General features: G+C 37.1%; 1 protein-coding gene across 3 annotated transcripts in view; it reads right to left on the minus strand.

The window, feature by feature from the left end:
* Positions 1-25,637, minus strand: part of LOC752750 (membrane-associated guanylate kinase, WW and PDZ domain-containing protein 2) — a 64,287-nt gene that overhangs the window by 14,602 nt on the left and 24,048 nt on the right. For all 3 annotated transcript variants that reach the window (XM_030973145.1, XM_030973144.1, XM_030973143.1), the window contains exons 6-14: positions 24,656-24,851; positions 21,567-21,658; positions 20,854-20,911; positions 14,063-14,271; positions 13,187-13,375; positions 11,627-12,303; positions 10,694-10,859; positions 5,795-5,850; positions 290-359 (exon numbers count right to left, since the gene is read on the minus strand). In XM_030973145.1, the coding sequence (XP_030829005.1) occupies positions 290-359; positions 5,795-5,850; positions 10,694-10,859; positions 11,627-12,303; positions 13,187-13,375; positions 14,063-14,271; positions 20,854-20,911; positions 21,567-21,658; positions 24,656-24,851 (1,713 nt within the window). The remainder of the gene's footprint in view (positions 1-289; positions 360-5,794; positions 5,851-10,693; positions 10,860-11,626; positions 12,304-13,186; positions 13,376-14,062; positions 14,272-20,853; positions 20,912-21,566; positions 21,659-24,655; positions 24,852-25,637) is intronic.

Below are 25,637 nucleotides of genomic sequence, written 5' to 3' on the forward strand. Positions count from 1 at the left end.
GAACAGTGAGAGTTTCTTTCAGAGTCAAGATTACCCTATGACCCACAAGGGTGGGGCAAGAATTCAAACTCTTTCTTGGCAACAGTCAAAAAGAAAATGTTTTGATATCGACTTATCCTGACAGCCTTACACAAAAATAAAGACCATTTTAATATAAAATACATATACATATAGTATGAGAGTGTAGAGCTCTTGTGTCTGGTATTAAAGAATTTTCAGAAGTACTCGTGCTCAAAGAATGAACAAGATAAATAAAATAGAGAAGGTCTAAATGTAACATTTGACTCACCATCTTGCCTGCTGCCATTCAAGTCACCAAATCTCTCCTCCTCTCGTTTCTTCTCCTCTGGGGACAATGTCTGAATAAAGACAAGCAACAATACAAAATAATAAGGAACTATCCCTTAGGATCGCTCAGAAATGGTCCAGTGTTAAAAGATGGAGGGATCGGAGCTGATGTGCAGAGTTCTGTATTCCAGTTCTCCTATAAAGGCATCAATAGAGATGGTTGCAGCTACATGTAACAATGTAAACCAAGGCTACATGCCTATGACACAGACCTTGTACAGACTGTTCATCAAATTGTGTGGAGCACACATCATGATCAGCAAAACAAGGGAGGGGTCGATGTGTAACACATATCAAAACTGCATAAAACAAATATAATCATCCTGACGGAAAACTATATATCATATCCTCAGGCTCGTTTCTTTCCTTTAGTCAGATAGAATGGTCATCCCAGTCCTGCTAACAGAAAACAAAGTCATCAACTGATGATTTAATTTAGTTGATTTCTCATTTCTTTCCTATTGCTGCATTGCCTCCAGCAGCCTCCTCCTATCATGGCAGTCAATAATAATATGCAGATTTCTGATATGATTCGCTCCAGTCTGCAATCAATATCACACCTCACAAGTCACAAAGAGCTCCAATTTGGCAGATTAGACAAGTAGAATACAAGCCTTTTCCTGTTATGGTATTGTGACATTTATCATCACCTGCACCCAGTTCTACAATGTACATCACCACCACCACCGACGAGCACTGTATCCCTATCATCAACGACCACATCACCTATGTATGAGCAATGCGTATCTCATTCTACAATCATTCTACAATATGGATTGAATGGTATTGATCTATCCTTGAGGTGAAACAATCAATGCATGTTCATGGCCACATGAATTAGCTCACGGTGTAAACATGGTGAAGTCTGATACACCTGAAGTGAAGGACAGACGTGCTTCACTCTAGACGATGCACTCGCTCGCTATCTGACTAACGAGCACTTTGTTTATTATACGAATTATCAATACTGATTGAAAGTGCAAAGACCCTTTTCTTATTTTGAAAAGGGAAGGTCAGACACAATCAGATACATTTGCATTTCATAGGACTAGCCAACATGAACATCTTTTTATAGATGTAATCAATATTATATATATATATATATATATATATATATATTTATAATTATAAAGCAACTCAAAGTAAACATATATGACAGTAAAGAAAATTATACAATACTACACAGTACATACCAACTTACATGTATGTATCAGAAAAAGACGGTTTCGTCTACATTTCGAAAGTGACAATCATGTACTGGCTCAAATTCAGAAGTAAAGCAGTGAAGAAATACTATCAATACTACACAGAGCACACCACTTCTGAGAGAAAAAAAATGACAAAAGATGGCTATTTCCTACATTTCACAAATAACATACTGGCTTGAAGTCAGGAATGTCAAATTTTCAAGTGGATGCTTTGCTGTTGCAATGTAAAGTAATAAGTGGCATCAACATGGCAAGACCGACAATGTGAAGTGGATTGTTAGGAGCTTGATCCAAGAGTCCTTCACATGCCTACCACAGTATATCCTGTCTGGTCTGGTGCTGAGAGGACAAAGCACACCTTGTCTTTAAATCTAAGACCTGGAAGCTGGCCGGTGGAGAAAGGAAGGAAGCATCCAGGCAGGTATAAGCAGGATGATTGGTGGTAGTGAATTCTGGTGATAAACAGTGTTCTATAGCTAGCCATGGTCCCATAAATTGGGTTGTGTTTATTACTATATGTCTCCTTACAGATGAAAGGATATAAATCATGAATGGTTCTTAATGAACCAAAATAGAAGGCAACATATGGATGGTGGTTTACTGTATAGATCAATGGTTATCCCCCCCCCCCCTGGAAAAAAAGAGGGGAAAAAAGAAAGAAAAAACTTTCCTTGCCCACTTCTTGCAGCCTTGATAAACTATAATATGAAGACAAAAAAGATAACACCTAAATCTATTTGACCCTTTCTTTTCTTTTCCCAATGTATTTATAAAATAGCAACAGATTTAATGTACTTGCATCACTTGATGTTGATGTTACATACATGTACATGCAATTTTAACATTTATACTTAATTTTCTCTATTGTATCAAGATCATAGATTTTTAAAGACCGTGACATTAACTTTTACTTAATAACAGAAAATTATTTTCATAAACAGTTTCAAATGTTCTCAAATACATCTACAGTAATTCATAGTGAAAATTTGGGAAGTGTCTGAGTTGACTACCAGGGGAAAACTCTCAAAACTGTTTCAAATTTCAAAACATTTCCATAAGACCAATGCTATAAATCATGTATTTAGCGATGCAAGGAGAACCTCGTAAATAAAGCCCATTAAAGCAAATGCATGCACTTGCCTTCTAAAATTGGAAACATTTGTCTATCTTCCCCATCTGGCATTCAAAGTTTCTTGAACCAAAAATCTGTTTTCTTCCTTCACATTTCTTAATCTTATCAAGTTTGAAATTCACCTGCTCCATTTGAGGAGTGGTGAAAGACTACACCTCAGGGTTCTTTATTTCCATATGAAGCAGGTCAGATCAGGTTATATTATCATGTTGAGAAAAAAAAGGAGAAAAGTTCTAACATATGACCTGGTAAACAGAGAGACAGACATACACACATGGCTCCATTACACCTGGTTTACATTACAAACAGTTCCCACTGCAGGCCTTTACTTGTTATTTATCGGAATAGTACAGTTAACACTGCCACATATTAGAGTAAGGGGGAGGGTTTACATTTGCTCCAATGAAACACATCCTTGAAGCTTTTTTAAATGTTTTTTTCCCTTCTTTTTAGGCCATAAATATTTCCTTTCTGTCAAACATTTCTGCAGTGCTAGCCATTTTCCCCCTCTATGTTGAACATATGAATATGAAGTGACATAACTTTGAAGATATACATTGTTTATTATTTCAATAATACTTTCAGGAGGTCTACCAACAGGATTGATCCTTGACTGATTATCAGGTAGTATTAAGTTAATGAATATAAGTTAATTATTGTCATACATATTGTGTATCCTAATCTTTCTTTCAAATATATGATAAGTAGTATTACCCTTGTACTGCCACGTTCAAATTATGTAAAAATGAATGGATAAAACCTGATGGTACTGAATGTCACCTCAAACAGATCAAAGTAAAAATCATTATGCTTTTCCAATTACATGTAGGGCCCACAAGCATACCAAAAATGCAAAACAAATTAAAATATGCTACTTTTCATGAGACTATAATTTTAAACCTCAAATATGTCTGTATGTAATAATAATAGAAATTATCTCCATCAAATTTGAAAATTCCCTACCTGAAGCTTAAGATTTCAGCAATAAGTACATGTACATGAAATACATTTCTTATACATTCATTTACAAACACTCGCAGGTGTTTCATGTTAATACCCATATAGATTTACCTTGGCATGATGAACTAATGGCTACATTCCATTAGAAATACTAGAGGTTCAAGAGCAACAATTTGACCTGTGTTTAGAGAATCACCTGTGGGGTTAGTAGGGGCTAGGATATGAAGCTAAGTAGATTACTTCATACTGCGCCCGCCCGAGGGTCCGCTACTATAATTTGTAACATGACTGTAATTTTGAGAGTCATTCGATCAGCTGGAAGGTACTTATCCTTCATAAATTCATCCGATCAAGGGCTTTCTTCAAATCACTTCACATACTTTCCTGAAACATTTTATATGCTAAAAGCAAAAGTGGTACGTGCCATGGAAGGCGAAGTTATATAGGCCAACTTCCTTTTACATACAACTCTTTCAGAAAACTTACACCTGTCAAAATCCTATCCATAGGATAAAATATATACCCCTCAAAATATAAAACCATCAATGTATCAAATTAATCAAAATAAAAAAAACTTCCTCAATTCAAGCATCCTGAGTTTATCTTTTATTGCAAGACAGATTAAAGCAAAACGGGTCAAAGATGCGATGAATTAATCCACGTTCTATACGAACTAGACACTTGGAAGGGTCCTATAAACCTCCAATTAGGGAAAATGACCACATAATTTTGCGATAGTCTAAAATTTTATGAATTATTTCATAACAAATTATAGATAGACCCCTTTAGCTTTGTTTTCAATAATTTCTTTAAAAAGACTCAAAAATGTAAACATCAGCGTGGAGCCTTGCACTTCAAAGTATTAGATAAACACAGATTGAGATGCCCTACAAGTTCAAGTAGATTTGGCAGTTCAGGTAGGTTAAAGAAGCAGATAATTGGATTCTTATTTTTAGAGGGACTAGTGATGACATTTTGATCATACCTCAAGACTGCATACCACTGTCAACTGACTATCGGGTTCCAACTCTCAAAAATTCTAACAAAAATATTGATTTTGGGCTGATGGTAATTTGCAGTAAATCCTTTGGCACTTGGCAGGTATTATGAGAAGTTGAGTAGTTGACATACTTTAATTCTGCTCCTTAAAGTTAGTTTCAGAGCAAAAATCCACGATCATATTTGTGTGGTTCTACCCAACTACTGTATAATGATAATGAAAGATTCAGACTCAATTTAAGCCAGTTTCTCACAAAAGACAATTCCATTACCAGAACTGAATTATAAGTACCGGTAGGCAACCTTCAATGCTGATTTTATTGTACTAAAGGGCAACTAGAAAAATCTAGAAAAAATGATGTCCTTGTCTATTTACTATGAACTTTTTTTTTTAAATGATGGAAAACTGAATTGATAGTTTGTAAATTTGTAAAGCGCTTAGAGACATTGTATTAAGCACTATATAAAAGCTAAATATTATTATTGTTATTATACGCTATTAATTGATTGTACAGGCTGCCTGCCTAGCAAGTACAACATGACAGCAAGAGCATTGGAGGAGCAAATGGAGGAGAGGTACCTCTCATAAAACATAATGTTGAAGGTACCCAAGTGGAGCTCACTTACACGCATGGTAAATATCAAATAGATAAGGTAAGATAAGATATTTATTTGTCTTTCTTTCAAATGACATATAGAGCATAACGTTAGATCATTACACGTTTACAATGCAAAAACAAATTATGGCAATGATTAAAAAAAAATTAACTAAAAGAAAGACGAAGAGACCCTGGTAAAAGCAGAGTTTGTAGTAAAGTAATAGGGGAAGGGGTGTTCTATAATCAACCACATGCAGATTTCACATCCATCACATCTTCCAAATCTGTAATAACCGTTTATCAAGTTTATAGTACTTTGCATGAACTTTGTAGATAGGAGTTACACTATACACCATGACACATGTACACCAAGACAGCTCCTTGTGCAACCATATAGTGTACAGTACCATCACAAAAACCGAAGAATAAAACAAAGGCTGCAATAGCAATAAAGGGTTAAACTAAAATAAAAAATAGTTGTAAACAGCATATCATAGATTCATTAATGATTACTAATACTAGGAGTAATGAATGTTGTAAAAACTCACCACTTTAGGACTGTTCTTGTTGAACTTGTTGAGCCCCCGGACTGGCTTCAGCAGACCTGCAACAAACACGGGATCGAGAAGAATATTAGCCATGGTGGTGATACAGGCGTGGTGGCGAGACGGTTCTTTTCCCACATAACGTAAACAATCGGCCCTCCCAGATCTCAAGACCCCGGCCCGGAATACAATTGATTTTCTCCGCTTCCCACGTGACTAGGAAGGTAGGGTAAGCAGAGAGGTTTAGCCCTCTCTCTCTCTCTCTCTCTAGCTACAACCCCTACGCCCCTGATACTACCAAGGGATTGGAGGAATCACATTACATGGAGAGTTATGTGAGATGGGGTTCTGCCCTGCTTCACTTTCCTTTTTTCTCTCCATCTCTCTTTCTCTCTGATTTGTTTCTGTTACAGCCAAACTGAGGAGGGGCATTTTCTCAGTGATGAGAGAGAGCGTGGAGGTGGGTGGCTAGTCTTTGTTAGACAGGCAATTGGGCCAATTATAATTCAAACTTTACACAGAACTTGGAAGTTTTACCTAAATCTAAATTTAATAATAACAACAACTACAATATTAATAATATTACTACTATGGTATTCAATTCATACTCAAATTTGAACAAAAGTTTCAAATCCCTTATTTTGTTTGTACTCTGTGGCAACTATTATTAGAATGAATGGTCCTGATGACACTCATGATATTCATATAACAGGTCTACTGATGTTGCAGAATCAATTGTGACAAAAGTTGGGCATTCAAAATTTATAATAAAATGACCAAACCAAATATCTCAGTTTGGGTGTTAGTTCATAATAATTTCGTTGAATTTGAAGTTATCCCAAATTATCGAAGTAAACATCCTTTAATTTACAGTAAAGTGTTAAGTTTCAATTATAGATATAAATTTTTAATAAGAGAGGTATTCTACCAGATAAATATCAGAGACATACAATTTTACAAACATGTACATCCTCAATAAAACTAAATTCATATTCAATGTTTCATTCAAAGATATTATTCATAATGCCTGGACTGCAAGTCTAACTTTCAAAACATGTCTCGGGTCAAGAGGTCGTCCAGAAAGGCATCCATAAAGATTTTTTGTCAAGGTGATGAGAAGGTTTGAGGGCAGGGTCATAAAGTTGAGATGTTTGGATAAAGGCATGGACCGCAAAAGCATTCCTATGGGGATTTTACATGCTTGCTGCTGAAGCCAATGAAAAATCAGGAAAGAAGTAATAATAATAATAATAATAATAAAAACGTTACTTATAAAGCGCTTACCACCGAAGTCTCTAAGCGCTAAAATGTATATGTATAGATGTATGTAATGTATGTAATGTATAGATCTGATCGTTGGTTGTTATTTTGCCTTTCTCTTTCCCTTTCTTCCTCTTTCTATTTTTTTCTTTCTGTCTCTCTCTACCCACCCCCTCTCCCTCTCTCTCTCTCTCTTCCTATTTATCTCTCCCCTGCTCCCTAACTTTGTTTTGCTATTTCTCTTACACCTCCTTCTTTACACCATCAATTGATCCTTTATACACTAGGCCTATACCTTTAATTTGTTTCTCTCCCATTCTGTTACTTATACATACATGTATTCTATACCTCAAGTATTTCATCTATCCCTTCATTCCCAATTCTACTTCATATACACATCCACACCAATTATCATGGCAGTCAGTGCACTGCTGAGACAAACATCATCACCTGGTGATCAACTACTGTGGAAATAGACTATGTGTTCAGTATTCAACCCAGCCTGATCAGTGACTTCAGACGTTAAGGACTTGCCACACACTTTAAAGCCTGTCTGCACTAGTTTGGCCAGGGGGATTAGACCTCCCTGCAAGGTCACTGGCAGGTGGTTATCTCATCAAATCAGCTCTCAATTAATATAAGAAAACGGGATCATGGGGGACCAACAGGCACCAATTAGGCATTGTTTGCTATATAGAGGGCGCAAGTAGCTGTAAGTAGTGCAATGGGGCTTTAACTTTTTGATATTGTATGACATACAGTTCCACCAGAAGGAGATCGAGGGTGAGTTAGAGGAGCACAATGTATCTGTTACTACCAAATCATGCATCATAATTTTGAATTCCATCATGTATTTGGGGGATAAGCTGAGCATCTGGGCATCTTGGAAAGGTTCATTGAGAGGGCACCAGGTGTGATAGCTAGAAACACTGTCAGTGGTGAGAGCTTGAATAACCTTGTCTGCTTGTCAAGGCTAATGAGATTGTCATAATCTCTCATGTTCTGACATCATGACATGAATGTATTCCTCAGTGAGTAAACAACATTCATATCGATCATATTTATTCCCTTTGATGTGGCAGTAATCTCCAAGTAGAAATCAGTGGCACACATAGCTTAAACATGATTTCTTTACCCCCTCCCTGACCCACAGTGAGGCTTTTTTTATCATCAAATACTATCTTGGACCCTCCTCCTCCCCCCCCCCCCCCACCCCCACCCAACACCACCCAACAAAATTTCTATCCAGCTCATTTTGATATGAATACTGCAAATTCCTCCATTCACATATATTTGAATGCAGTTGATATTTTACAGAATGTTACTATCGTACTTAGGGGAAACTCTTCTAAATTTCTTCCACAATTCTAAAAAAATATTAGACATTGCTCTCCCCCTTCCCAAACATTAAAGGGATCCGGTAACTTTGTCTCAGATTCTGAAAACATATTCTGGATTCAGCTCATGATGCAACGATAATTATAAACCTTTAGGTCAGTCAGGAACCCTGTGACTTTTACAAGCCGATCACCTGTCTGATTATCAAGATATTCATGATTGGAATTACAAATTTTGAAAAACGTTCGCCTGACGGTTTTCATAACACTACAGTCTATTGGGGAAAACGAGTATGGTAAAACCGGTCACTCAAAGATTTTTACTTTTTTGAGGCACTTCTTGATCATTTTGAAGCGCAATTTTTTTAGGACTTCAATATTACATCATATCACAGACACTGATAACACGTAGGGCCGTGTATCTCAGATTTAACATTGTTAAACGATCCCTTTAAATGTTTGGCATTTGAATCATTTCACAGTTTTCGATGGTTATCTCTTTTCTTTAAAAAAAGAAAAACAAAATTACTGCACCTAATATAATTCTTTTTAAATTAAATTGTACCTACACAACTAGAACATGAAAGCTGGAAAATATGCAATTCTCCTGCCAACAATACAAAAGCATTAAGTGTGAAAAGTGAGAAGTGTATACATGTATCTAAGATTTACATTTTGAACTCTCCTCAGGCAGTAAATTCTCTTTTTTGCAAGTAGAAATTGTCTTTGTTTTTGTTAAAGATGTATGATATTTTCTTTACACTCCATCACCCCATGGCACACATCACCTTTGGGTGAAAAGACATACATCATCATGGATTCATTCATGAGTGTCAGCTTGCTCTACAAAACTCTAAAACCCCATAAAGAGAAGCTTAGGGTTTCTGAGACTAAGATGATTGGATTTGATGGGGGTGAATAGGCAAACTTATTTAAAAACTCTTTTTGTTTCATCGAATACAGATTTATTTGGGTTTAATTCTATCATGCAATCCTTGTTCTGAAATAAGCAGGTTAAATGGTACAAGTTTTTATTTGATATACAGTATAATTCAATTTTAAAGGGACTTGGGTGAGAGCAAGTAGAATCCTTTTTTCCCCTTCTTAAATGGCAAAAACTTCAATTTACTTGAAAGCTAGCAGATAATACTTTGTGTGAAACCTAAAGGAAGTCACCTGGGAGAAATGAGACGGACTCCTACCAAATGCTTATGTACAATAGGGTCTCATGAGAATATACATTTCCATGAACTCAAAAATTCTGATTAATAATTCAGCCAGCGGTTGGAATGGTTTGTATGCCAATTCCCTGCATGTATCCTCCATACAATGCAGTTAGTTCCCATAACAAATGTCCACCGACTCGATGGTTGATCATTTGAAGGTAACGCAATAAAGCAGTGAGATCGGTGATGTGACAATTGCGCCATGCATATATTTAATCAGAGATGGAAAAGGAGGAGTGCAATTGAGTTTTAGGTTAAGGCTCAGGTTTATTATGCTTAATGTCAAGGTTGGGTATAGCGTTGGTTCCTGGTTTGAAGTTCCTTTAGAGAATGGAATTGACCATGGAAAAACTGTCGTCAGAACCATGCCATATAACTGGTAAAGCCATCACATTTATGACTAGATCTTGGAACAAGTTGCATTCGGCAATTAGATATTATAATCAAAGATATGAAATCTTCTATATAGAGGTCCAGAATAATGCTGAACAGTTACACCTTAATGCATCACTAGCTATCCAGTCAGAACAAAGGCACAAACAACTACGATGAAGGGACAGTTGTGAATTAAAATGGACTTATATTGCCCTGATCCACAGCCTTTTTTTTTTTTAACAGGAAAGATCATAAAACTCTACAATTCAATTTTTACCATTCAACTAATTATTTACAACCTCAAAAGGAAAGATTTCACATTTTTAAATCTTTGTATATTATCAACAATGTTTTCATAAATCTGATAGTTGTCACATTTTAAGATGTGTAGTGACCTAGAGAAAGGCTACGAGTGATCATCCTAAACATAAGCGATACAACAAACAACATTTAAAGCCTGTCTGCACTAGTTTGGCCAGGAGGGGTTAGACCACCCTGCGTGGTCACTGACTGCGTGGTTATCTTATCAAATCCGCTCTCAATTAACATAAGAAAAAGGGGATCATGGGGGACCAACAGGCACCGCTTCAACATTTTCTGCTGTATAGAGGGCGCAAGTAGCTACAAGTAGTGCAGTCCACTTAGTCTTCCTCACAAAACTGAATACTGGGAAATACGAAAGGAATGTGAAGAAAAAAACGTACCTCCTCTCTGCACACTGATGATAGTATCTTGACCCTGAGGGCAGTCTTTGAGTTTCTGGACCACTTGATTGTGCGGAAGGTCTGTGATGGACTCTCGATTGATCTCCAACAGGAGGTCACCCTCTCTCAGTGTCTTACATCTCTGTGGAGCCAGTATCTGCTTTACCTAGAAAGGTTCAAAATAAAATAATAAAACACTTCAATCACATGTCGGTCGGTAGATTATTCATGTTTTTCTTTGGAAGAAAGTATTATAGGGAGGGGTACAAACATATAACATTTGCTTTTGCAGAAATGTTTGTCTATCTGCCCCCCCCCCCCTCCTCTTAAAAAAAAAAGTAAATAAAACCTTCTATTTGATTGCACAAATACATACTTGATGTAAGTACGGTATGTGAAGAGATGAACCGTCAGTTCATCATTGCAACAAATTTGAAGAAATCTTTGATTTCATCTGACTGGTGTTCTAAGGACTTTGCAGATATGTTCAAAAGGCAAAACAAATACCACTAGTCAGGAAAAGGAAATGGATACATGCATGGATCCAAAATACTATCAAATAAATTAATGAAATGTAAGTCTCAGTACCTAGCATCTATCATTGAGTGCAGCTAAAACAAAGAAGCTGGTGCTCCAAAATATTGGTGCAACTTTCTGGGAAGTCTGGGAACCATCAAGTATAGACCCATCAATTATACTTCTCTCCATATTTGTCACAGTCAATTTCAACATGGATGAGCTAAACCGTCCTTGACTTGTCCTATTCTCATAGAACCTGACAACTCAGAATATTATGTTGTTCCTGAATATACTCAGTGAAAAACCATGGACTTCAGAGTTTTTTTTTTTAATTTTTGAATTCACACCTATGACATAATGACTTTAATTGAATATTTGTAAATACTGCTATGAAAATGGCTGCACTCAACCTACCTTCTGCCCGTGAGGGCTGTCAGCAACTGTAAAGCCGAATCCTTGGTTGCTTTTGACAAACACTATGTCATGTTTCTCTGCTGGTCCTGCATCGCTGGACGACAGACTGGTCCTGTCACTAATCATGGGGGATCCTGGCACGTAGCCTGGATGACTACTCAGGGACGGGGTAGGTGTCTTTGATCTCTGAGGAGTGTTTGGTTCCCCACCCTGCTGCTGCAGCTTGTGAGAGAGATCCGGAAGAGACTTGACATGAGGCATTCGACTAAGGTTGGTGTCTCTTCTGGCGGAGGGTCCGTGGCCCCGCCTCTGGTTGGGTGGAGTGTAGGGATAGTCCCTGCTGCTGTTGTGACTGCTCCTTGATGCTGCATCGTCTCCCGTTGGTCCCAGGTTGTTCGGAATGTAGTCAGGCGGAATGTTCTGGTTCTGGTTTCGAATGTTACCCAGTGATTTAGATTTGTTCCCAAGGCCATTCTGGTTGGATACTTTGTTGGGGTCGATGGCATAAGAGGTTACTATATGGGCTTTCGGGTCGGCGGGGTCAAAGGGTAAGGGGTATCCTCTGCAGACTTCCAGCTCCACCCTTTCACCTGGTTTGATTCCTTGGAAGATTGTTACAACATCTTTGTGGGTGCATCCAAGAACAAGTCTCTTGTTAACAGATACCAACACATCACCTGGTAAAGAAATCGATGCTAGATGTTAGAGAATCATTTATTGTATTGTTTTGCAGTACTCTACAGTTCATTCAACACCAATACAAATGTAACTCATACAGAAGACTCAAGTCAATGCAATTCCCATTGCTCTACAAAGGTTCAGTAAAGTGGACACAGCTTTATTGGCGATTACAGCTAGCAGGCATCTAAATGGTCAAGTCACTAACAAACTTCAACAAACTTCACATCTAACTTGAATCATTGGAAGGGACAGAATGGATTACAAGATATTGCCAAGGGGTGCACTGCATCTAGAGGTCAAAGGTGTGGACCATTGTGCAGTATTACCCACCATCAAGACTGCATTCAATGTCACCACTCCTGAGCGAACTTCATCGTCATATTACATTAAAGAATGACCCTGTAACACAAAGCTTAGCAACAAATTGATTGTGCATGATGGTCATTTGCACAATAGCAATGAATTGCGAACTTATCTTTGTGTTACTGGGCCCAGATAGTGATTACCCTTTTTCAGGTTCATATTCAAATTTGATTTAGGATCAAGATCTGCTAGTGATCATACAACTATCATCCAACACCCAACATATGGGGTAAGGAAAAGTGATTACAACGAGCAAAACATATGAGCAACATGATGCAACTCCAGAGGAAGAGCTCTGGATAAAGGACATAAAAATTGCAAAAAAAAACAGAGAAACTATCTCTCAAATATCATCTTTTTCATTTTCAATGAGCTCTTGTAAGCACAGGAAGATCTTTTGAAATAGACTTGAAGATTCCAGAAATAGAAATCATCCCAAATATCTCTACTTTTACTACATAAATAAGCTCTTGTAACAAACAAAAAAATGGGTGAAGACGGCAATGCGAGTATTACCTGTTTGCAAGATGCCATCTTCATGAGCAGGCCCGGTTGGGAGTATGTTTCTGATCTGAAGGAATTCGTTGGGGTCGTCCCCTCCAATGATGGTGAAGCCGAAGCCTTGAACACCCTTGAAGAGGTGAGTGGTGTATCGTGGTCCGATCAACTTGTTGGGGTCGTTGGTAAACTTGTACATGTCATTTGCTGTATTTCAAGTGAAATAAAACGCACCATTATACAAGCAGTTGTATATTAAGTACACAAGTGCCCCGTCTTACAAATTAATCGCAAGTCCTCCAATTAATCGCAAGTTTGCAGTCTCATATCTCTTATGTACATAGTTGCGATTGATATCAACTCTTTGTAAGATGGGGCACTGGAATGCACAGACTCTCATTAAACACCTCCTTCCTTGCATGACATGAGCTCTGATGACAATTGCTTTGTCAAGGATTCCTAGCACAAATGAATTGTAACTTTAACCCTGAAGCCAATACCTTACTTAACCTAACTAACTACAAAGCTACCCTAAAGCCCACTTGCTACACAATCTCTAATTTGTAATGAAATAAACCACAGGGTGAATGACCCCAGAGCGAACGTCAGATAACCAGTATAATGTTGTAAAGCAATACGGTAGCCTTTGGAAAAATGAAATAAATTATTGCCATGTCAGGTAATGATCATGTTCAGTACTTAATTAATTCTTGTCATGTATCCAGCTTCCCAGCTAATGATCCTATTCGATACGATTCCTTCTGTTTGCCATGTAAAAAGCTTTCAGCATTTCATATCAACATATGGATGAATTCTGCAGGTTAGATAGTTAGACATTATAAATTCAGTCATCAATTATCGTTATTATCATTCTGGACTAACACCATTACATACCGAGTTCATCTGGTCCTAATGATCCATTGGTCCTGTTCTGTTTGGTCACATCAGGGTCATTTGTGGTCCTACGGGGAGTTCCTGGACTATCTGTATTCTGCTTCCTGGTCAGGGTGTTGTAGGAATGGATGGGAGCAGCCCTCGGGGAACCTGTGCTGTCGCTGCCGTTTTTCGAGGGGCTGTTAAACTGGGTCTTGCGATTGACGTGGCTGTGCAAAACGAATGAAAGGATTCAATATACATTAGCTACATTCGTCACTCTTTCAAATACTCCTTTGAAATAGGGCTTGTATTCAAAGTTGCAAAAACATAAGACATAATGCACTAATTCAAACAACAAGTAAATGATATTCAATTCTTCTTCTTCTTCTTCAAGATAATCTGCCTCATTCAATACTGAAGATTCTTGCAGATGCGGTATACTCGGCCTGGTTGGGGTATGCAGGTGGACCATTACACCCGGGTTTCCCCCTACTCTTATACGAATAGTGCAATGGGTTCTTAACGTGCAAGGGTGGTGACTCTCCTGTACACGGGGCCTCCATTTAACGTCCTATCCGAGGGAAGGAGTGTTTTCCACTTGACATAACCTGCATCTATGAACAAGGGAAGGGGCACGTTAACACACAACGCAGGCTTCAGTCATCTGCATAGGTGGGAGTCGAACCCGGGATCTTTGGTTCGACAGGCAGACGCTTTACCGACTGAGCCAACTCGCCTCCTCCACAATTATCATTATGCATCACATAAGAGTTTTAAAAAACACAGTAAGAGATAACTGTTCATGTGAAAGCTAAAAGCAATGAATTATGAAAACTGCACCATGCCAAGAAAAGTCTGGACTGAGTAGGGTTTCTTTGAGGGTTTTATCTTTCTCTGTTTATTTCAATATCTTTAACACAATTTCTACAAAAGGCGTTTATAAACTATTCAGTTCGTAATTTATTACACCTCATTGTGCACATGATAAGTTAAGGGTGTATCTCACTGAGAATGCGAATGCTTACGAACGTTGCAAATTTTGGATTCGCCAACTTTTCTGACAAATGTTGGCGAAATCAGGGTTTGCCTCTGCGACATTTGGCAATGTTTAGTGACAACTAGCCAACATTTGAGCGAATATTTGCGAAGCGTTCGCGAAAGGCAGTTGGCGACGATTAGCAACCATTCGTGAATGTTTGGGACCTGTTGCTAACTCCTAGTACTCAATGGAACAATTTTATATAGGAACCATATGGTCACGTGGTCACTAGCATTGGCGAATCAAAAAGAACTTCAGCGATACCGTCTTACAACTATTTGCAAAAGCTTACAACTGTTTGAGGAAAATTAAATTCACAAAGAAAAACTGCTTGCGACGTTTCTGGCAACCTTTTACGTACCCGTTCGCAAGCATTCGCCGTTCAGTGAGATACCCACTTAAGCAACATAATTAGCAAGATTCATGTTCATTATTATAATTATGGAGGATAATTTGCTTAATGGGTTTAATGGTATTGTGTTGGTATTCCTAATTGGAATTACTCTCTCTACTTATCAACGGTATATAATGGGGACATCAATCATTGCTTCAAAACATACATGTAGCTAACCTGTATAAAAAAGAACTTTTTCATACTTTCTATACTTTCATTTCTGTAGGAGAGAGAAAGGGAGAGAGAGAGGGGAGGAGGGAGAGACAGAGATGGAGAGTGAGAGATAGAGGGGAGAGAAAGAGAGAGAGAGAGAGAAAGAGAGAGAAAGAGAAGAGAGTGAAAGAGAAAGAGAGTGAAAGAGGGAGAGAGAGAGACAGAGAGAGACAGAGAGAGACAGAGACAGAGACAGAGAGACACAGAGAGAGACACAGAGGGAGAGAGAGAAAGAAAGAACGAAAGAACTCCTATTCTATTGAGTTGAGTGGAACAGGTGCTTATCTTGAGGCAGAACAAGAGATAGCCCTGAATACATCCCTGGAAATTGTCACTGTTTATCGCCATCTGAGAGCATCTCTATCTACAAGTGAGATAGTATGCACATCCACTTTTGCAATCAACCTACCAAATATATGTTTATTAAGAATGCAGACCACAGTATATTAGGAATAGCAGTTGTAATAAGACCCTATGCTCACATCTATTAAAATAGTCTCTTTAAAGGGATCGTTTAACAATGTTAAATCTGAGATACACGGCCCTACGTGTTATCAGTGTCTGTGGTATGGTGTAATATTGAAGCCCTAAAAAAAAATTGCGCTTCAAAAATGATCAAGGAGTGCCTCATAAAAGTAAAAATCTTTGAGTGACCAGTTTTACCATACTCGTTTTCCCCAATATACTGTAGTGTTATGAAAACCGTTTGGCAAACGGTTTTCAAAATTTGTAATTCCAATCATAAATATCTTGATAATCAGACAGGCGATCGGCTTATAAAAGTTATGGGGTTCCTGACTGACCTAAAGGTTTATGATTATCATTGCAGCATGAGCTAAATCCAGAATTTTGTTTCAGAATCTGAAACAAAGTTACCGGATCCATTAAATAATTCTCTTGTAACAAAAAAAAAAGGATATAACAGGGCAAGCTAATAATGTCAGAGGAATTATAATTCTATTGTTAACTGAACTAACAAAGAAACACCTCCGCAGTTTTCGGCTGGCTCACAAACAGAAATAAGACACAGAGGAAGTCAAGGCAGAGCACAAAACCCTGACCTAATAGACAGATTATACTTGGTATTATTGAGAAGGCATGAAAGGGATAATTGGCATTTTGTGCATAATAATGAAAACCGGGTTTGTCCTTAATGACAAATTATAACTGTTGCCATGTACATTTCTCTTGAGAAAATAGTGTTATCAAACCCATCTATTTCCCCATATATGGTATATATATATGGTATATATATATGGAAATAAGATAATAGTTGTAGTTTATAACTACTGTGCACTGGATCCATGCCATTACATGTTTTCTCCCTCAAAGAAGGAGTATGATTGAATCTGATTTCTTATTAGAGAGATGAGAAAACCAAATTTGCAAATGGTGAAGAAAAGAAAACACTGTTAGTACAGTCTAATGTAAGCAATTATCCATCTATGCAAGGCCGAGTCAGCAATCAAAATATAAGAAAGAAAAAGTCTAGGAATATCCCCAAAATTAATAACAATTAACATCGACAACTTTTCAAACACCAGCATACTACGAAACAAGATCTTTAAGTAGAAAATTAAAGAGGTTATGTAGTGGCCAAAGCCTCAACTTATCCAATACCATAACCTATTTATCAAACTGTAATAAGGAAGTGATGAATGATTGAGGTAATGAGGCGAATCCAATGAAAAGGGCATTTAGGTTCTCCTAAGAAGTTTAAAGAATGGGTTACACATTAACAGATCTTTTGAGACCTCATATTAAATCTGCATCTTAAAGGTACTATGTCCCATTTGCAGGCCAAAAAAATGAAAAAGTTAAATTCCAACTGCATTTGAAAGATAATACTAATTTAGAACTTCCCTTAAAAAGGTGGGGCTTGAAAATGTCTTCAAGTGGAAAAATAATATAGTATTAATGACTGCTTTGAGAGAAATAGTTGTTTTATTACGCTCAAGGGAAGGTTAGAATTGTGCTATTCCCCGAGGCTTGCCGAGGGGAATAGCCCAATTGTAACCTTCCCGAGAGCGTATGAAAACAACTATTTCTCGAATATTAAAGCAGTCATTAATACTTTTATATGCCGAAAAAAAATAGACTTAAAAAATAAAAAATAAAAAATAATTTTTTTTTTGTCGAAGGTGAGAGTCGAACTCTTGCGTACAATGAGTGATGAATCTTACACCAATGCCTTACACCACTCGGCCATCGCGCGCTGTTCACGAGCTTGGCAGTTTCGTACAATATATACATTAAAGTGGATTGAAACCGGCTTCGGCGTGATGAATGCTTCGCAAAAGCACCCTTCTTTTACTTTTGCAATGCATATTGGCACGAACTTAGATCAAGATCTATCGGCAGATGTTGTTTTTTTGTTTTTGGAAGTTTATTTTCGTCTTCATGTCAACAATGCAAGATAAAATTGTCGGTAAGATCGATCGAGATTCAATTGTATTGAAATTACCGACCAATCCTTCGCACACATACGGTATCCTCGATCGCTCAAACCATTTTTTAACATGTAAACCTATGGGGTAACCATGGAGGCTGACCTATTTTTTTAATAACCATGGTTATTAAAAATAGTAAATGTTTTATGCATGGTTACCGGGAATTTTACAGGAACAGTTGAAGTTTATGAATGCAATTCGACCAATCAGATGGCTGGATTTCTTAAGTGAGGTATATAATGACTATTAGTTGTCAAATCGACTTTAGGGCTATAGAGCCCAAAAGTAATAGTCTTGATTTTCAGACAATTGTACTGAATGGTCATACGTTTTATGCTGCACAAAGATTCAATCAGTTTAATCTTGGCCATCACAAGAAGTGGGTTATTGATGTAGACAAATGCTCATGTACCCTTTACAACTCTTTTCATGTATGTTATTACCAAAGAAGAAAAAAAGCCAGTCAGTCACTCAATAGTGTCTTACAGTGAAGTCTAGCAAGTAAATGGGTTTCCTTGCATAATTTGAATATGAGGACACTGCTAATGTTTAAATTTCACAGATAGGACATACATGACATATTCATAATTCCTGCAAAGTTCTACAGAATTTGAGGTTGGCTGCAAAAGGGACATAGTACCTTTAAATCAATGTTATCCAAGCTTGGCTTAGGGCTTTGACAGTATGTAAGATAACTAGCCCATGTACTCACTACTTACATATCCTGTAAGTGAGCATAAATGTGGCTTAATCAACCAAGGCCTATATCATGTAAACTGCTTGAACTGATTCAAGTTGTGTTCTATGTCTTCATTTCATTACTTATACAAGACAAAATTATGAAAAGTAAACACAGAGCAAACTACATGTAGCTTAATATGGTGTCCTTCTTGATTTAAAAACAAATTCTGCTACACCAATTATGAAAGGTACTATCTAAATAATCTAACATTTAGCTTTCATAGACATGACCATAATTGAAATCTTCTTTGATTTGTCTCAGAATTAAATGATTGATTTTTAGCAAAGAAAAAAAAAATGTTCATTTTCAATAAGAATAGTAAAGAAGCATTTGTTGAAAGTTATTATGCGACGTTTAAGTATAATTAAATTAGACAACCATCTCAAGGGAATATCATATAAATGTCAACATCTTATCTTGTTTCTGTAAGCTTTTGGGCTGTTTTCCAGTTTAAAAAAAAAAGGTTAACAGTACCATTAAGCAACTTTTAATTTCATGCAGCAGAAAGTCACATTCCAATTATTAGGTTTAACAAAAAAAAAAAAAAGACATGATGTGTTTGAAGAACATTTCTTACGTCATCCATGCAGGAGACATACATGTTAACTTCATTAAATGAAACCTCATAAAAAAAGGATTGACAGATGATTCTGTCTTGTACTGATATTACATGAAGAATATGATTTATATTCAACATTTCTCTAATTAGATTTTTGCAAAAGGGAATTGTTAGTTTTCTATTGTAATGAAGGATATGATTTATGTTTAACATTTCTCTATCACTCTTTAATATAAAAGATAAAAATCCATACATTGTACATCTGTATTGATGCCATGCAATGGTAGAAGTACAAGGTGTATGAAGAAAAATCTCCTTAACTACTATTTTGAGCACCATATGGTAGTTTTATATTGTAAGCTTAACAATTTTCATGGCAAGTTAACCTTAGTCACAGTGACTAATTCAGCTGGATGAGTACGTAACAGGAGAAGGCTAAATGTGCCATGTCCAAAACTAGCCTAGGGTTAAGCAAAAATTGATGGTATAACTGTAAACTAACTACCTGTGCTTTGCTAGACAAACAGACAATGTAACTCCAACATCTTGAATCAAGACTAGCTAGAATAGGACCTCACCTTTTCATGTGTATATTTACTCATGATGTCAATATTGGTTTAAGTGTTCAAATACATGCTAGCTCCAAGGAACCCACAATAGTCAAACTCATACTCTACCATTACGTACTTCAGAAAGGGATATAGAAGCAATAGGAATAATAGATTCATGTCATTGACATTTAATATGAAATAATGGTACCCAATTAATTAGACACAGTTATGCCCTACTTTACAGATGCCTGCACTTGATTACACATGAACAAGAACATTAAATTTCCTCTCTGCTCATTTGTGCTCTATAACTGGTAATATCATTCAAACATGGCTACTCTAAACTGATCAAAAGCAAGAAATGACCTATTCTTCAGATTAGCAAATAAAACATACAAGTACGTTTTGATTAAGGCTTAAAGGTCTATGTATTTTTACAACTGTTATCAATTCAGTCTGTTGCAAAGAAGATTGTGATCTAGGTGATGAGGTTTATCCCCACATACTCTGGTAACCTAGAATCACCATGTTCCTCATCATAATATTAAAGTGAGCAAAAAATGAAGAATTTCTCCTAAAGTCAGAAATGTACCTTAATGCTTAAAATCTTAAAATCTAGAACACGTATTCTGAAATATTACTCATAATATCTGAGTAAGATTCTAATGCAATTTTAATATAAAGCATGTATGAAAATTCTCATGTAACAGGTATGCTGCTCCAAAGAACAATTCACATTTATACTGCCTGATCAATATTGCAGTTCCCATGGGGAGGCATTCATTGACAATGCAATATACAGGGCGCCTAGATTATCAAACTGGTTCACGCACAATGCATCTGACAAACAAATCTACTTACTCAATGTAATAGGTGCCGTACTGTGGATCGTCTATCTTTTCCCATCCGTCTGGAAGCTCTGAATTAAAAAAGAAGAAATAATTGCAATAAATCAATGAATTTTGAAGAAAAATAGGCTAGGCAAATTACCTCAATTACTCGAGATATGAAATATATCAAGAGTTTAAGTGGGTTTCAAATCAGCAGCAAGAAACTGAAGGATTGCATCTGAGATAAAACCATACGTCCATGTTCAAACACACACCTACACAAAGAGGGAGAAAAGGAGAAAAGGAGAAAGAAGGAGGGGATGAGACATGAACTATTTAAAAAAAATTTGAATGAAGTGGCAGCTGGCACCTACATGGACATTATCACCTCAACCTGAACTTCACACAACTTAATTGGTCAGGGGGCGTTCCACAAAGACTAAGATCGACTTTAAGTTTGACTTAATTATGGCAGGCCGTTCATGCCACTAGTTACTCTAACCATTCATTCATGGCATTGGTTTCTCAAGGGACATATAAATCGTGGTCACAGATCTACATTTTTTTGATAGTTCATTATTGAAGGAAAAAATATCATCTAAAGATCATAATTGAGAGACTAATAGCGAGAGCAATCAGTGGCATGGACAGCCTGCCATAGTTAAGTTTAACTCAAAGTCAATCTTAGTCTTTGTGAAACACTCCCCAGGTGACATTAAAACAGAAATCATCATGCCTAGTTACCTTCTTTAGATGGGGGGCCTGGGCCTGGTGAAGTATGTTTCTTCTTCTTCTCTAACCTGGGGTCCAGCCATTGAGTCCTTTCATCTCTGTGGCTATGAATGAGAAAAACAAACCAAAGAAAAAACTTCATAAGTAACAAATTTGCATAAATAGTCAATTGCAATACCTAACAATTAAGCATAAATGAGATGCAGTACACTCTTGTTCATAAGCTACACCAGAATAGTGAGATCCTAACTATTTTTGTCAGCCTGGGGGCCGTCATAAGTGTAACTACTAGGACATCCTACTGAAACGTGTGTTATAGAGTTAACCCACATTTCCAAGGGATGTCCACGAACTTAGACTTATGATGGTTTCGAGTAACAGCCCCCCTGGTCCAAGTGCACTATAGAAATTAAGTGCACTGAAGAGTTCATCAATTGATTGTATGCAATGAATATCTGGAGCATCAAAATAAACCTTGACCTCTGACACTTATCCATACTATTAGAAAACAGAGTATTGACAAAAATCAGTCCATATGGTTTGATCAACAAAATGCCTGCCTATAGAAGAAACAAGAAACAATATAGAGACAGAATTAGATGTTGGATAAAGAGAGAGGGAGAGAGAGGGAGGGAGAGAGAGGGAGGGAGGGAGAGGGAGGGAGAGGGAGAGAGAGGGAGAGAGAGGGAGAGAGAGGGAGAGAGAGGGAGAAAGAGAGAGAAAGAGGGGAGAGCCATACCAGAAGTGTCAATAAAAGAGACAGGGAGACAGAGTATCAGACCAAAGCAACCAGATTAATGTGCAGAGGTACATCATATGATATCCTGTTTCATTCGATGATGCCCATCTGATAATCAGATGAAAATAAGATAAATAATTTCTAAGAACATAGTATGAGTATAAGAACTTGAATTCCTGTTCAGTGTCATGATAGCAGCATGAATGCTATTGAGTAGACACCATAAAACTGTAAATAGCTTCTTTCCTCTCATTTGAGATGCACTACATGTAGATATTAGCCATACCCCAAGCCTCTAATCAGTGGCACACCACACATGAACAGGATAATATATTATGCATACAATGCATGCATACACGGAAACTGAGTGACAATGTGGTTTCTGTACGGATCTTCACTTTGGAGGTTTTATATCGGCATTATATACCACAGTAAGTACCACAGCTGGCTACGAAATGGGGGGAAAATGAACGTTATAAATGTGGCTATTATACCCGACAATAAATCATAGTGACATTTATGCATATTTTGTGGTCTTCTTGTTATGATACAGATACATGCACAGGCAAAGCATTTTTTGAACCACATAAAGAGTAGGACTTTGTCATATGACGAATTGTAAATGTATGTGAGAGCGACATTCACATGTAGTCACAGGGAGATAGTTCCTTCCAATTCATTCAACACCATATAATATCTCTTATTAGTGCATTATAATGTAAGAAATGTTATATATGACTACCTGTATGTATGGATTAAGGGGCAGTAACGAGAGTGCTGTCAGGAATTAGGTTCATTTCTTCGTTATTATGAACATTCTATCATATGGTAGTTGTAAATGTTATCCATATCACCAAATGTGTGAAAATGAACGTGCAAACAAATTGAATTTAAATTTAAATTTAAATCCCAATTTCATGCATGCAAAATAGATCTTGTCATCAATGAGAAATAATATTGCATCTGTCACTTAGTCACTCTTCATTTAAAACAAATTTATACTATATAGAAAAGACAATTTCTAAAATACTGCTTGGAAAGACAAAGAAAAAAGGGTTGGTCCACTGTATATGGCAACTTAATGAGGTATCCTAACATGGAAGACAGCACATGGGACTGATACATCTTTAGAAAGGCCACAAGACGATTTCTGACCCTCGTATGTAACTAGCTGGCTGTTAAAGTCATTATCACCAGCACACTGCTCCACACATCATTCAGCTTGTAATGATCTCAGGGAATCTAGACATGAGGAATTACCATTAGCGTCGTCCTATTAGCACTCTAGTATAATTAGAGCATTGTCGGGGAATTAATAGCAATACCCAGATGACAAATGGCTCTCTTAAAGACTTAATCGAGGATGCAAGAAGTACATGTGCAGCATGACACATTGAGGACAAAGGGAGAACATATCCACCTCCTCCTTATGTACAGATTTTCTCTGGTATTACTCGTAAATATTTACTTTCTACTTTATACAGATTCTTCTTAACATGAAGCGAGGTTGTTTAGTCGTAGAGTAGTACACCCGTAAGCAGAAGGTGCCAAGTTTGAAACTAAGTTGATTAATCTGCAATTATAAAGGACCTAAGGCTGTAGGTATCCCTGGGTGCTAACCTATAGATATGAACAATTCTGCTGTTTGAGCAGTTGAGTTAACTACATAATCAATCATACAAAACAAACTGTAAAATCAAGCTGAATTCATAATTCACAAACATACAGCCATGTTTAATAGCTTGAAGGGTATTTCCCCTCTTCAGTTATTACTCTTCTTCTTCTTGGGTTTCAGTTTTGATGTATCTTTTTCCTTCTCACGTCTGTAGTATTGACTTGAACAAATCTATATAAACCTGGATATGTGTGAGCAAATATTCTCTTGTGTAAAGACGTCTTTTATAAAATATGAACCAATAATTGTTACTGGTTTCATTGTTGCTTCTACAATATTGATACAATTTAGTATATTTTGAAATGATAGACGGCTGATGTTTGAATAATACTGTCTGTCATGATTAGAAGGAGATAAAATTCTAAACACCAAAAAGACTCTCCATCACAGAAGCAAGGGTGCTACTTAAACCTACACCTGGTGTTACATATTATGTTTTCATTCAAGTACAGAAGTACTTGCTGACTTACTCTATTATGTTTTCATTCAAGTACAGAAGTACTTGCTGACTTACTCTATTATGTTTCATTCAAGTACAGAAGTACTTGCTGACTTACTCTATTATGTTTCATTCAAGTACAGAAGTACTTGCTGACTTACTCTATTATGTTTCATTCAAGTACAGAAGTACTTGCTGACTTACTCTATTATGTTTTCATTCAAGTACAGAAGTACTTGCTGACTTACTCTATGTAGTACATGTCTCCTGTCTCTGTGAAGGCAATCTCCCACTCGGTCGGTAGAGGCCCGAGGTCCTCTTCAAGTTTCCTGACAGTCTCAAGGTTCTTCTCTTGCTGCGAGTCCACAGGCTTAGGGTTGAGGGTGGTGGCTTCTATCGTTGACTTGTTACGTTGGCGTTTTCCAGGGGCAGATGGCTTTGAACCTGTTAGATTAGAATATAGATGGGAAGAAAGAATTAGGTAAACCATGAAAGATGTACATATTTCTTTGATAACCCTTGGAATAGGATAGGAAATACATGGAGGCTCGGGGCGAATTAGCCCTCGAAATGCCCAAAAGAGCCCCAAAATTTTGCATAGAGTTCAATGCAAAACAAATTATAGAGTGTTATTTTAATGCAAGCAAGCTCTAAAAGTAGCCCCCGAAATTTTTAAAGTAATTTTTCCCTGGAATAGGACAGGAACAACACACAGAAGAGCAACATCCCTCAATGGTCTAGATGGTCCAAGGGACTGACAGCAAACAAGACTGATACTGATAGAGTCGATCTCAAGAATCTTCAGGAACGTAGTTAGGAAGCCTGTGAGAATGACAATGTAGGTCTCTTAATGTTGGCCTTTGTATTATTTTGTATCAAACTGACAATTTATCTCGACAATCTTAAGGGCACTACTATTGATAGAAATCGGGGAAAAAAGGTAATTTAAAAAAAACATGGCATTAAAGCATGAAAGATTTGGGCAAGTTCATCTGAAGAATAAGTACATATTAGTCATCCCTGAACTTCTAACCCTTGCCTACAGTACACTCCTCACCACATATATCATGTACAGTATGTATCCACTCATGGATTCCTGCAAACATACATTACATGCAGTAAATTCATTGTCAATGGCTTTAATCTTGGTATTGATCTACCAGTTAAACACTACTGTACATGCAAACTGCCATCACTTGTATAATAACAGAGATGAGGGGGTGGTAACCA

The sequence above is a fragment of the Strongylocentrotus purpuratus genome, unplaced genomic scaffold (assembly GCF_000002235.5).
Source record: "Strongylocentrotus purpuratus isolate Spur 01 unplaced genomic scaffold, Spur_5.0 spur5_scaffold_6, whole genome shotgun sequence".
In the NCBI taxonomy this organism is placed as follows: Eukaryota; Metazoa; Echinodermata; class Echinoidea; order Camarodonta; family Strongylocentrotidae; genus Strongylocentrotus; species Strongylocentrotus purpuratus.